The sequence below is a fragment of the Leptonotus elevatus genome, chromosome 12 (assembly GCF_054856555.1).
Source record: "Leptonotus elevatus isolate MCC_2025b chromosome 12, RoL_Lele_1.0, whole genome shotgun sequence".
In the NCBI taxonomy this organism is placed as follows: domain Eukaryota; kingdom Metazoa; phylum Chordata; class Actinopteri; order Syngnathiformes; family Syngnathidae; genus Leptonotus; species Leptonotus elevatus.
The window spans coordinates 9,529,706-9,542,690 of record NC_141250.1 but is presented as its reverse complement, the minus strand read 5'-3'; the positions used below and the strand labels follow the sequence as shown (position 1 = coordinate 9,542,690).

At 39.3% G+C, this 12,985-nt stretch overlaps 1 protein-coding gene across 13 annotated transcripts in view; it reads right to left on the bottom strand.

Annotated features, from left to right (window-relative positions):
• Nucleotides 1–8,128, bottom strand: part of mycbp2 (MYC binding protein 2) — an 80,525-nt gene extending 72,397 nt beyond the window's left edge. For all 13 annotated transcript variants that reach the window (XM_086090496.1, XM_086090501.1, XM_086090505.1 and 10 more), the window contains exons 1-2: nucleotides 7,411–8,128; nucleotides 3,724–3,799 (exon numbers count right to left, since the gene is read on the bottom strand). In XM_086090496.1, the coding sequence (XP_085946622.1) occupies nucleotides 3,724–3,799; nucleotides 7,411–7,685 (351 nt within the window). In that variant the 5' untranslated portion in view covers nucleotides 7,686–8,128. The remainder of the gene's footprint in view (nucleotides 1–3,723; nucleotides 3,800–7,410) is intronic.
• Nucleotides 8,129–12,985: the final 4,857 nt, after the last annotated feature.

The window sequence follows — 12,985 nt, the reverse complement described above, 5'->3', positions numbered from 1 at the left end:
TCAAATACACAAAATTACAAAGCAGGAACGTGCAACTTCAGATATTGCCCAACTATTCAGCCACAAGAATTTGAAAATTATTTAAAAAAAAAATTGTGGTCACTTGTGAAACAGCACAAGAGGCTCACCAGACAGAGCTTGAAACGAAAACCACAATATGTTTCTTGAAATGGAGCTATTGTAAGGAAGAATTGTGGACATCTTTGAGCAGACACAGATGGCAGCACAACCTCTGCACTGTGAGGTAGATGCGCTAAACTTATTTTTTTGCTTCTCGTGAAAAAGTCTAATATTAGCTGCTTCTTAAAAAGACTGATTGCTCAAGAAGAAGAAAAGCTCTGCACATGCACAGTACAAACATATGATGCCGCGGGAGCAGCAACAATCACATGGCAAGAAAAAAAGTGTCTTTTTGTTTTCGACCTGAGTCGGAATGCACTTCTTGAGATAAAAAATAATATTAAAGAAATGAAATAAATTAAATAACAATAATAACAGAAAATCTTAAATGTGTGGAATGTTTTCCCCAATGAAGTGATTTAAACTCGTTTACAGTAAAACTGTGCTATTTAAGCCACTTCTGTATTTATAGAAGACGCTGGGTGTCTGACACTTTTTTCCCCATAATTGCTGTAACACTGCATACATATGTAACCCGGCCTGTGGTGCACTATTCACTTGAGTGTTTCATTTCATGTTATCTATTTATCCCCAGAGGTGTGATTAGACAATGTACATCACACATCTTATAATAATTTAAAAGTACGGAGCGTATAAATGCTGCACTCAGTTAGTCATTGTAAGCTGAAGAGGGAGAAGGAGAAGGAGGAAGCGGTTGTTATCAGGATTAATTTGTAATCAGCTGTGACGTGTTTGGGGGGGGGGGGAAACCAGTGCACCATTGTTTAATTGTGTGAATAATAACTTAATCAATCATTCACACAAATTGTATTTTTGATTAAACAGCTAAATGCTTGATCACCAGTTCTCTAAAAATGTAAACTAGATTAAAAACAACAACAACAAAAAACAAGGAATTATTGTTAAAACAAGTGCAATGTTACCACAAATTTCACAGTATTGGACTTTGTCCACAATATCGTCGTGGCAATCATGGTCAGAATGACAACTAATGCTGTAGCCTCTTCACTATCGAATATTTTTAGAATTGATTAATCTATCAATTGTTCAATCGATCAATCGACCAATTTGATTCATTTTAGTTTTGCACTATGTGCATTACAAAAGCATTTACACCCCCAGATTTCTGTTTATTAACCAGTCATTGGTGGTTATTTCATACTTCAAATTTGTTTGTTCATGGTTTTCCAAAATAAAAACAGATGTTTGATGTAATTAAGAAATTAATCATGAGTTAATTATTGAAGTCAGGCGATTCATTACGATTAAAAAAATGTAATCGACTGACACCTCTAATTAAAATACTCGATTCATTTGATAATCGATTGGCGATTAATCGATTCATTTTGACAGCATTAATGACAACCATGTCATGGAATTGCCCGACGACATCTCCTTATAGGAAAATTAACAATCGGTTATTTGTATCATAACTAGGACCCGAGCACCAAGAGAGATCCTCTTTGAACCGCTTTAATAAGTGGATTTTTGGGGGTCTGAACAATCCCCCAAAACTAACCATTTTTTGCACATGGGTGTATGCTTCTGTAAATATGGATTTTAGCAAGATCCCCCAAAACCTACTCAGTAGCGCTTCTTGACAAGTTAAGAAAATATTCCCCGTTAACCATTTTAACTAATAAACCCAGATGGACATTTATCACAACAGGAAGCACGAAAAATATTTTAATTAAAACTTTGATGAAAACATCTAATGTTGCATAGAATTAAAGCTTTATCATTATTTGGAAGATTCACAATGAAAGAGGGGATGCAAAGATCCGTTCATCGTTAATTGCAACTTTACTTATTGTTTTTCGTGAATGGGACATAAGAAATATTTGCTACAGTTTTCCCTCACTTTTCACAGGTGTTGCGTTCCACGCCCAGGTGAATTTCCATAAAGTAGCGGTCGTTTAAACCTCTCAACCACCACCACCCTTCAATAACGCTAATAATGGCTGTGTCAGAATGTGCAACCTACTCCCTATATGGACTATATGCCACGGAGGAGGCGGGACTTCCGACTTCCGGGTTTCCCCCCCCATCAACTTTGTTTCCGTTTCCGGTTTGCGACGTGTGGGCCGCGTCCCAGTACTTGCGCTTCCGCCTTTGTGCCCCTGGGTTGCGCATTCCCGTCGACGGGTCCGAGGCTGCGAGCGTGTAGTGTGTGTCTCAGTGTCCGAAGCATTTCAGATAGCCGAGACACCCTCCCGCCGATGAGCGGGAGCGCGGAGTTCGGGGTTCGGGGCGAAGGGGTGCAAAAAATGTAGGGCACTCAAAATTAACTACTAACTCTCAAATATCGCAAAAAGTTAGAAAAAAAAAACCTCTCAAATATCGCAAACAAGTTTTTATGCTCTCATAAGGTGTTTTTTGAGACAAAGGTGTAATGGAAGCACTTTTTGTGCATTCCCTGTAGTCATGTGACCCCCACCCGGTCACGGAGGAAAGGAAGTGGGAAGTACGGGACCAATCGCAGCTCGCTTTCGTGTCGGAGCTGCCTGCCGAGGGGATAACAAGTCTTTTTAAGCACAAAGCGATTTATCTATAGAGCCAAATGGCACCGTTCAATGCACGTTGCATGAGAAATGGCCGTTGACCCGGGCAACGAGCAAACGAGCGACATACGGCGCACGTCGTCGTTGAAATCTATCTGTCCGCACCATAACACGAGTTCTAAGCGCACACACATAACACCAACATCAAATGTCTGAACCCGCCCGATGAGCGGAGAGAGGATGTTTTTAAAGTGATATTAAGAACTCCGGGCGTTTGTCTTCCGTAAACATCATGAGCACCTCCTACGGAACTGCGAGATCCCGCGAGACGGGACATCACGAGAATTGCGCCTCAGAAGCGAAATGCTCTTCAATGGATACACCGGCAAATGGAAATTGTACTTCATCAAAATAGTACAATATCGCTTTTATTTTTGCGAAAAACTGTAATGGAAACACACTTAATGTCTGTCACCTTAATGAGGTCTTCTTGCAGAGTTGGCCTTGTTGAAATTAGTTAGAAAGAGCTGTTTATAAAAACGCTCTACCACCACATCAACAACTTCAACTTTAGGACAATTTCAGCCTGAAATTATTTATATTTCCATTCATTCCCAAGGGGGAAATAGTTTCAAAATCCAAGCAAACCAGAGGTCAATCAGATTGTGTTTGACCTTGAGGAGAAAAAACAGATCGTGTAGCACACAAAAACAAATGTTCAGTCTGCAAAGTGAGGCAGCAAACCGCCCCCCACCATCCTCACCGAGTACAGACAAGGTGTCCCCTTCGGATGGAGGAGTTGGAGCCAAGCAACTGTTGCCGTGGCGATGCGGAACACATTGGGTCGCTTGGCAACAGGCCGTCACTAACACGGATGAGCCTCACAACATCCCCCCCCCCTCCTCCTCCGGTGTATTTGTGCTTTTTGGCACTCCCCTGGCAGCTTTTGAGGATGAGATGGAGTCCAGCGCCAATCATGATTTCTATCAGTAAGATTCCACTTAATTATGTGAATTATGAGGGTTTGTTTATGCAAACAAGATGATGACAAAAGGGCATTAAATTGACCAGCATCTCTTACCTTCGTCCTCGATTTGACTTTGGACTTCACCTTTTGTCGCCTTTTCAGCTTCTTCTTGTTCAAGGCCTTCTTTCCCCTGAAAGAAACAATTTGTCCATCACAAGGAATATCCATCAGGAAACCTACAGCAGAAGGACCGTATACATCTTGTGAGAGCATTTGATCCGACCAGTCCTGCAATTCTAAAAACATATAAAACCTCGGGGGAAATGTTATTGGGAAAAAAAAAAAAAAAGACCTAAAATATAAAACCCACAAATACATAATTGTATGAAATTGTCTATTTTTTTCATACATTTAATACATTTTAGCTTGGCCCGTGGAAGACTTTATAAAATTGGCCCCTGACAAGGTCTCTGTTTTCATAGAAGCTTGAGTGTAAACGACACCTGTCAAATGGCTTTCTATAGCTTGGACTATTACGATATTCTCCACAGGCTGGGATGCAATTATGCTTTTTTTTGTTTGTGGCAGTGAGTAGAATGCTTTGCACTTTAATGAGAGCAAAATTGAACATTAAATTTCAAAATAAAATCCCGGCTAACATGATATGCAAATCATTTTTGTAATAACTTGTCAACAAAGATGATTTTCGCTAATTAAAAGACATAAATCAATCCAAAGCACCTGTAAATGTTCTCGCAGTGTTGTCTCTAAACTGCATCTTCCACATTTTGACAGATACAACAAAACAAAAAAAGAATTGCTTTTGTATTTTCTATTTTTGAGAGTGCGAGTCCAACTTTGAAATGTGTTCACGCTATAGAATCAAATGGAATTATTATTTGCGATTTAGTGACATTACAACAAGAAGAAAAAGGTAGTAATACATAGTGAAACTACAAAAAAAAATAGAACTTGGACTATACAAAAAGAACTTAAAACTTCTTTTCGGAGCATTTTTCCCAAAAATATATTTAGCCTTCTTATTTGACCGCTTATGACTCAAAAATCTTCTAATTAGCAGATAACCATCTTAGCTGCTCACAATAGATACTCCTACAAGCCTGTGGCCAAAAGAGACTGGATTCGGGTTCGTATTTCCCGCCCTCTGTCTGAAGATGTGATGTCATTTGTGCAGTGTCTACATGAAGAAGGGAGTGTGCAATTTCATTTTTCAGCCACACATGGCAGTAGCAATTCGAAATTCAATTTTCCTGCATTGAGAAACTTTAAATAGGTGTACAACATAATTAACCATAGAACTTCAAACCGGGTTGCATAACTATCGATTAGTCATTAACATTGTTTAAAAAAGAAAAGAAAAGAAAACATGGGAAATTGATTGTTGATTGAAGAAACTGATTGCAAGCAGCAGAGGCAACGTCAATTTACTCTCGACTTGCTTGATGTCTGCTATGCTATTTGTTAGATAAAATGCAACATTAAAATAAGCATATGTTTAGGGGCCCTGGGCCCAGTTACAAATCAATTGATTCATGATTCATTTTCCCCCACAGTCAACCAAGGAATTAAAGTTAAAGTGGCTGTGGGACAAATAACGATTTCACTTTCTGATTGAGTCACACGCTGCTGCCGTTCCAAGTGCAAGTCTTACTTGATATGCTACACAGGTCGCTTGTGCCTTGGTCAATGAAAATGTCAACTTGAGAGTGCATGACTAAAAAATTACGATACACATCTGTGCATCATGTATAACAACACTAACACGTTATTTCCCCTCAAGCACAAACATTTAGAGGGGAGAACAACAGTATGGGGACGCCAATGAGAAGGTTAATCTAAATAGAGGGTGAGACAAAATTGGGTATACACTTTAATAGATGTTAATTATTTTATTAAGACATACAGGTTTGTCCGGCCATCTTTTCTTTACTGGCTTCCTTACTTCCTCCCTTACCACCGAGTTGCTTATTATTCTTGCATCTTTTTTTTATACTTCACTCCTTCCTTCATTGAAACCTACATTTCTGCTCTCCTTTGTTCTTACGTTCCCTCCTTCTTTTCTGACCTCTTTCCTGAATTTCTTACTTTGTCACACTTTTTTCTGGCATCTTTTACTTTCTGCCTTCCTTCCTGCCTTCCTTCCAAATCAATCATGTGTCTTTCCCTCCTTTGCTTAAACCTACTTTTCTCCCTTGAGACCTTCATTCCCTCCTTCCATCACATCAGCCTTCATCGCTTAAGCCTGCTTTTCTGCCTTCTATTCTGACCTCCTTTGCCCTATTTTTCTTCTTTTCTTCCTGACCTCTTTCCTTCGCTTCTAAATCTCTTTCTACGTTCATTCGTTCCGAGACCTGCTTTTTATTTTGCATCCTTCTTCATTTTACTTAAAACTACTTTTCTGTTTTCCTTCCTCCGCTTCCTCTTTCCTTCATTCCATCACAAATTTTATTCATGCATTCATCGTTCTATCACTTAAACCTGCTTCTTTGCCATCCTTCCTAACCACATTCCACCTGATGTTTTCCTCTTTCCTTCATGCCATCCTACATTCCTTTCTATCTTCCTTCAAACTTTTACACTTTGCATCCTCCTTTGCGTGCTTAAAACTACTTTTCTTCCTTCCTTTGCTACCTGTTCAATACTGCTTTAAAATACAGTTTTTGTCCTTGACTTGAAATTACTGGCTATTAATCACGAAACTTGTATATATAAAAAAAAAAAAGAAAAGAAAAAAAAAGTACATACCAACATTTGACCCAGCCTGTACAATATTTATCATAACTGTAATCGCATTTCATTATCAAACCATCTTGTAGTGAAGAAAAGTCTCCTCATTACAAACTGACATTGAGGGCTGCTGACAACAACACAAGAGCAGAGAGTGAGGGAGGATGCTGCAATGACCCAGCTCCTCTCCAACCTGACTGACAATAAATGACGCAACTCGTATTACCCGCTTAGACCAAAAAATGCCACTTGAGATCACCCACCTCTTCCTCCAGACACACACACAAATACACGCAGGCACTTTATTGTCACTGTCATTACTGTGCGTAGTCTAAAAAAAATGACTTAAGACGAGGAAAGTCTAACGCTACTCCCATGTTAGTTGACGTCCAGCTAGCTGACAAGCTAACTAGCTAGCCATAAATAGTGACGCCGTTGGGCCTAAACACACACGAATGGCCACGACTCAAGTAACAATACACATCCTGGACAGTTTGTGATGTAATTATTCACATTTACTCGGTATAAATCTTTAAAATTGCTCTCGTGACAGCTGAGCTTAGAGCTGCATAGCTTGGGCTTTAAATATGAAACCAAAGGTGCGTGCCATTAAACATGCCGAGTCCGAGCGGGTTGTGTTATTTAAATGACAAGTGCTGTATTGCTTAAAAAGGAAAGAAAAGGAAAAAAAACATTAGTCAAAAGCCCCCCTTGTGCATGTTGGCCGAAGCTAACAGGAGCTAATTGGGGCTTCGAGGGGCTAAGGAAGTCGCCGGACCAAATGCTATCTTCGCAAGCTGACCTCACCGGGAGTGCCCCCCACCCCTTCTCAAAACAGCGCACCTCTTGGGTTTATTTATTTATTTATTTGGGAAGCTAATGCGACAGCGGCATGAACCATAAAAGCTAGCCTAGCTCACGAGGCATATATGACAGGTCGTTAACGATAGCTATGTCGAGCCAGGGATATGACGTCGAGCTAACCTTAGCTCCAAGCTAGTCCAGCGAATGACAAGCCAGCTTCTACCCGAACAGCCAAATATCCCCACTCACCTTCCTGGATTTATTCCTTGTTCTTTATCGTTAATTGCAGTCGTATAAATCCTCCGGTATCTTTCTGCCAGGGCTCTCCCTGAGAGTAAAAGCTGGTACCGAGTCCGACAGTCAGACTGGGTTCCGGGTGTCGGACAGGGACCCATGCCCGGCCCAATGGTGGAGAGGTCGGCTCCTAGTCCGTAAATGACCCGGACTCCCAGCCCGATCGACGGCGACGAAGAGGGCAGAATCCCCCCACAGGCGGCGGCCGCTGCCGCAGCGGCACACATCATCGTTTAGGAGCACAATGCATAAATGAATCACGCAAAACAGAAAGCAGCTAGATCCCGCCCGGCCATCGGGTACAATCTGTGTGTTGTTAAAGCCACCGCGCGCCTATTATATGTCCTTTTTAACGTTGCGGAAAATGGCACAATTTGTATCCGGGATCGGCGCTTGTTATCAGGGCTAATTCAGCGACCGAGGTCCTCCTCCTCCTCCTCCTCCTCCCCCCTCTTCTTCTTCTTCTTCTTCTTCTTCTTATTCTCCCCCTCCTCCTCCTCCTCCTCCGTGTCTCTTCGTCGCGCTACAAAAACATTCCCTATAAAATGTCTAAAATATCAAAAGCATTCGTTGTGTTGGGGCTTCTTTGCCATTTTTCCCTCGGAAATGCGTTGACCCCCGAGCGGCTGCACCCTCAGACGGTCTGCCATCTTAGCTCCATCATCCCTCCCCTCCCCTGCACTGTGTGCTGCGTCGCTTCGCCTGCACACCGCCTGAACATTTTCATTATGGGATCATTATTAGCCTTCAGGAACATTATCATCATCCTTTGGTATTTTAATTACGCAGCATGCTTGCTGATTAATGATGAGAATTTCTGTGGAATTATTAGAGGTAAGACTCCCAGTGTGCACCTTGACAAGTTGACATTCTATTTTTAAACGGGTTTGTTGTCTGTCTGCTACTCTGGAAACATAAAAGACACAACAACAAAAAAAGACATTTAAGGTTTATGTCATTTTTTTGTTATTTATATATTCAGTTGTTAAATGAATGTAACAAATATGATCGTTTTTACTCAAATGCATTCCTATAAATAGCTAAACCTGGTAAACTGATCATCTTGCAGGATTCTTGTCTCTCTCTTTTTTCCAGAGTAGTATAATGTAGATCAGGATTGGACAAAATAGGGCCCACAGGCCACATACTCTGTACTTTATTCTGGCCCGCCGAGGAACATTTTTCAGAAATCTAGTTTCATTCATAGTTTCATCTTTTTCTTTCCTTCCTTTTACATTGGTGAATTAAAATATATGTCTTGATCTTATTATCATTATTATATATTTTTTTAATTAGGCTGCATAGGGGCGAAGCTACACCTGGGGCATATGGGTGCTAGTCCCTTCCCAAATCTGTGAAGACCTAGCATTTTATATTGTATACATTTTCTCAGCCCCACCTTTATCACCGGGAGAGAAAAAGATCTGAATTTGTGCGCCTATGGCACAGTTGCCAAGTGCTTTGCATTTCCATCCACCTCACAGTTCTAAAGTTGTGAGTTCAAATCCAGGCTCTGTTGTACATACACCAGCATTTCTGTTGGCGCTTGCATGTTCTTCCTGTGGCTGTCAGTTTTCTCAGCGTATTTTGGTTTCCTCCCACATTCCAAAAATGGCCATATGTGAGGATAAGTAGTACAGAGAATGGATGGATGGGTTTATTGTTAATGATAAAAAAAAGGTGAAGTAATGTAAAATGAACAAATGTGCATATGCATTTAACAATTATTTACTTTTTTAAATAATTAGTTAATTAATTATGATTTAATTAATAATAAATAAACAAAATAAATGAAAATTAAGTCATATTTTTTTAAAGTTTTAACATTTAAAATTTTGTATATACCTTATTTACAAATCACCTCGCCTGATTGTCCTTTTTATCAATAAAAACGTGGCTATTTGAGAAAATAAGTTTACCCGCGCCATTTTAAGTTTATGTTCAGTAATGTATTTCGTCTTTTTTTCTCAGGATTCCTTGGTACGTCACCCATGACTTGCAGTTCACCTTCTATTCAATGGCCTCGCAGATATACAAATCCACCATTTTCTGTAGTAACTGAGCTTTATCCCAGCTGACGGTGGCGTGAGAGTCTTGAGTACACACCGGACTGGTCGCCAGCCACTGAGCGGGGCATATACATCCACACTTTAGTCTGTCTCACAGTTCAAAGTTCTGTGCTCAAATCTTGGCTCAGGCACTTCTGTGAGGAGGTTGCATGTAGGGACTATGCTTGTGTTGAATTTTCTCCAGGCAAATACAGCAAGCAAATTACAAAAACATGCCTGTTCACAATCAGATTCTGATTCTTAGTGAGGACAAACAATATAGAGAATGGATGGATGGAACTGCTGCTGTAAAATAAAGTGAAACTACTCCAATTTAAAGCTGCCTAACAGTTGCATGACGGAAAGGGGACTGAAAGGGGTTTTCAGGGCAATACTGTCACCTAGTGGAGTTTCATAATTATGGTTGGAATTAATAACTTGTTTAACATTTCTTTATAGGTGATATCACGAACAAATCAGGGAAAAAGCAAGAGGGTGATGTCATGCGCGTCCCCGCAGAGTAGCATACATGTGGCGTTGTTGTGCTAGCATTAGCCTGTGGTATTAGCTAGCGTGCGACACTGCACGCATGAGCTGCTAACTTCCTCACAGTTGGGATGCTGCAGTTACGCTTTGGGCCAGAGGTGGCAGTGACGAGTAAAAAAGTGACAAACAGAACAAAGATCAGAAATTAATCAACAATAGCATATGTTGAGGTAACAGGTACAATGGTAACTAGGATTTGTCATCTGAATCAAGGAAAAGTGTTCTTGACTATTTAACAAATTATTTGTGAAATAGTATCTTTGAAAATTAATAGATAAAATGATGTGGGTTCACATTATAAATGTCACATACAATACTGTAATTTATAGCTGTGCAATGTGGCACTCTCGGTGAGATTTTATTGGGCACAACAAAATAAACCAAAAAAGTGTATTTTTGTAATATTATCTTTAGTGAGGATAAACAGTTCTGAAAATGAATTAATGACTCATTTATAAGATAGTCACCCAATTTAAGATATAAAATACAATTAGAAATTATTCAATTATTAAAATAAAAAATATATATTAAAAAAAATAGACATACATGCATGCATGTTGTTTACTATAAGTATAGATTCCTGCAAACACGGCATACTCAGTTTGGCACCCGCAGATTCAGAAGTTTACATATTTTAGTTTAAAAAAATTGTCTACCAGTTTACCAGAACATCTGAGCTTCTCATCCAATCTCTTAAGGGTGAGCGTCATTGAGGTCGCTCATGACCATGGTTGAGGGTGAGATTGTAGATTGACTGGTAAATTGAAAGCTACGCCCTCCGGCTTATGCTCGCTGGTCTCCGACTTGGGAGTTACTGATTCTCATCTCAGCCACTTCACGCTAGCCTGACAACCACTCCCGCCAGAGCTGAATCTCTCAGCGTGAAAAAGCCAACACAACCACCTCACCTGCAAAAATCAAACACCAAACTGTCCAGTTAACATATAACAATATATGATCCTGTTGACCGCATTAACAATGGAGGCATAGCCCACCTGGACTCATCGTCCTTCACCACCCCTGGTACGGCTCACAGTTCTGTCAGCGATGGGAGTTGAAACTCCTTTTGACAGGAGTCTCTGCTAGATGTTCTTAGCAGACTCTCACAATACGTTTGCCTCGTCTTTTCCAGCATCTTCCCCCACCATAGCTCCGGCCCTCTCTTCAGCCAAGTATCCAAAATATGTGCCCTTAACTCTTATGACATCCCAACAAATCTGAGGTGTCCTGGTGTACATTATACAAACACTATTTTTGTGGCTAGTAGAAATTTATGATCACAATGAGGAAGATAATCAAGGCCGTGTGTTGATTTAAAAAAATATATCTATATATTGCCAAATGTGAACGTGCTTCCTTCCTTCCTCTCCAATAACTATTTTAATGGCTTAATCTATCACAATAGCAAGCTCATTTCTGGGTTGTCAGCATTCCTGACATTGCAACTGAGGCTTGCCTATCAGCATTATGTTGTCACACCCTGGCATGCTATGAACCTTTCATACTTTTGATCATTTAAGTAGTAACAGTCCCATAGCAGAAAAAGAAGATTTGGATTATAAACTTGTACAGTAACTTGTTGGTACTGTTCCAATTGTAAAGCTTAATTTTTTTTTTTTAAGAGAACGTTTGTTTCTTCAGCCTTAAGGTGTAACAGATGCATCTGATTTTTTCATCTAAAGTTTCTACATATGAATCTGCCGTCTGCTCCAGTGCCTGAAATACTATGATTATTTTTGTTTTAATTGTGACTGACTGGGATATTTGTTTTGGCATAAATATGTTACTCAATACCCAGCTTCGGTAATATTTATTTTCAGACATTTCATTTGTATGCAATCTAACGCTGCAAAAAATAATCGAAAGAAAATAATGATGGGCATGGCCAAACTGTCTAAATGTAGAGCTTTTATTAATTGGTTTTTTTAAAAAAAATCTTTTTTCAACTATATTTACTGTCTTTCAGTCCAAAGAACTGAACCAATGCTAGCTGGATCCTTCTTCTTGTCTTGAGCCCCCTCGTTGAGTCATCCAGACAAGTTAACTTGAAATAATCGATAAAATTGATGATTAATCTTGAAACCCTACATAATCATAATCTATGACCTTAAAGTTATTTGATGAAAAAATCTTGGCAAGGAGTAAGAAGCTGTGTGGGGTGATTTTGTAAACTTCATGTTTTTATTTGACTTTTGGGCCATATTTTTTCTGACAGCACATTTGTAATTCAAAATAATTTTTGTGCCACTTTTGCAACTCCGCTGTAATTGTTCAGCTTTTCTGGAGCAGTTGTACCGGCAGGTGGTCTTCAATTTTGGATTTGAGGATTGTTTGTTTTATTTGTTTTATTCATTTTTCCTTTCTGACATATTATTACAACAGGTTACATCGATCACAACATTTGCTACATTGACATCCAAAAGAAGAGCTCGCGAGTTGAAGCCATCGCTTATTAATTAACCCGTCAGCATCAATTCTTACTAAACGCATCAGTCATATACATTGATTTTGATAGTCATTGATTCATATCGTTATCCATCAATCCCAGACTTATGTCTGCACACTCCTTGAGGTTCCACTGTAATGGCCCTTGAGATTCGGGCAGCTGATTATGAAGAAAATATTACTCATGATTCATTTGGTAATAATTGCAATCATGATTAGGACAATTATTTGCTTTTTCGTACAAAAAAAATGTTTAAACATGTAAAAAAAATATTACAACAAATACATTTCTTTGGAGCACTATAATTGTGCAAGTTCCTTTTGGACCAAACGAGATTTATTAAATTAGTCATAAAAAAAACATTTAAACAAAATTAGTATTAATAATATTTTATTATTATGCCGATTTTGTAATTGTGGAGTGTACGGTAATAATTGAAATTGTAACTGAATTTCAATTAATTGCACAGCCCTACTTCAGATGTCCATTT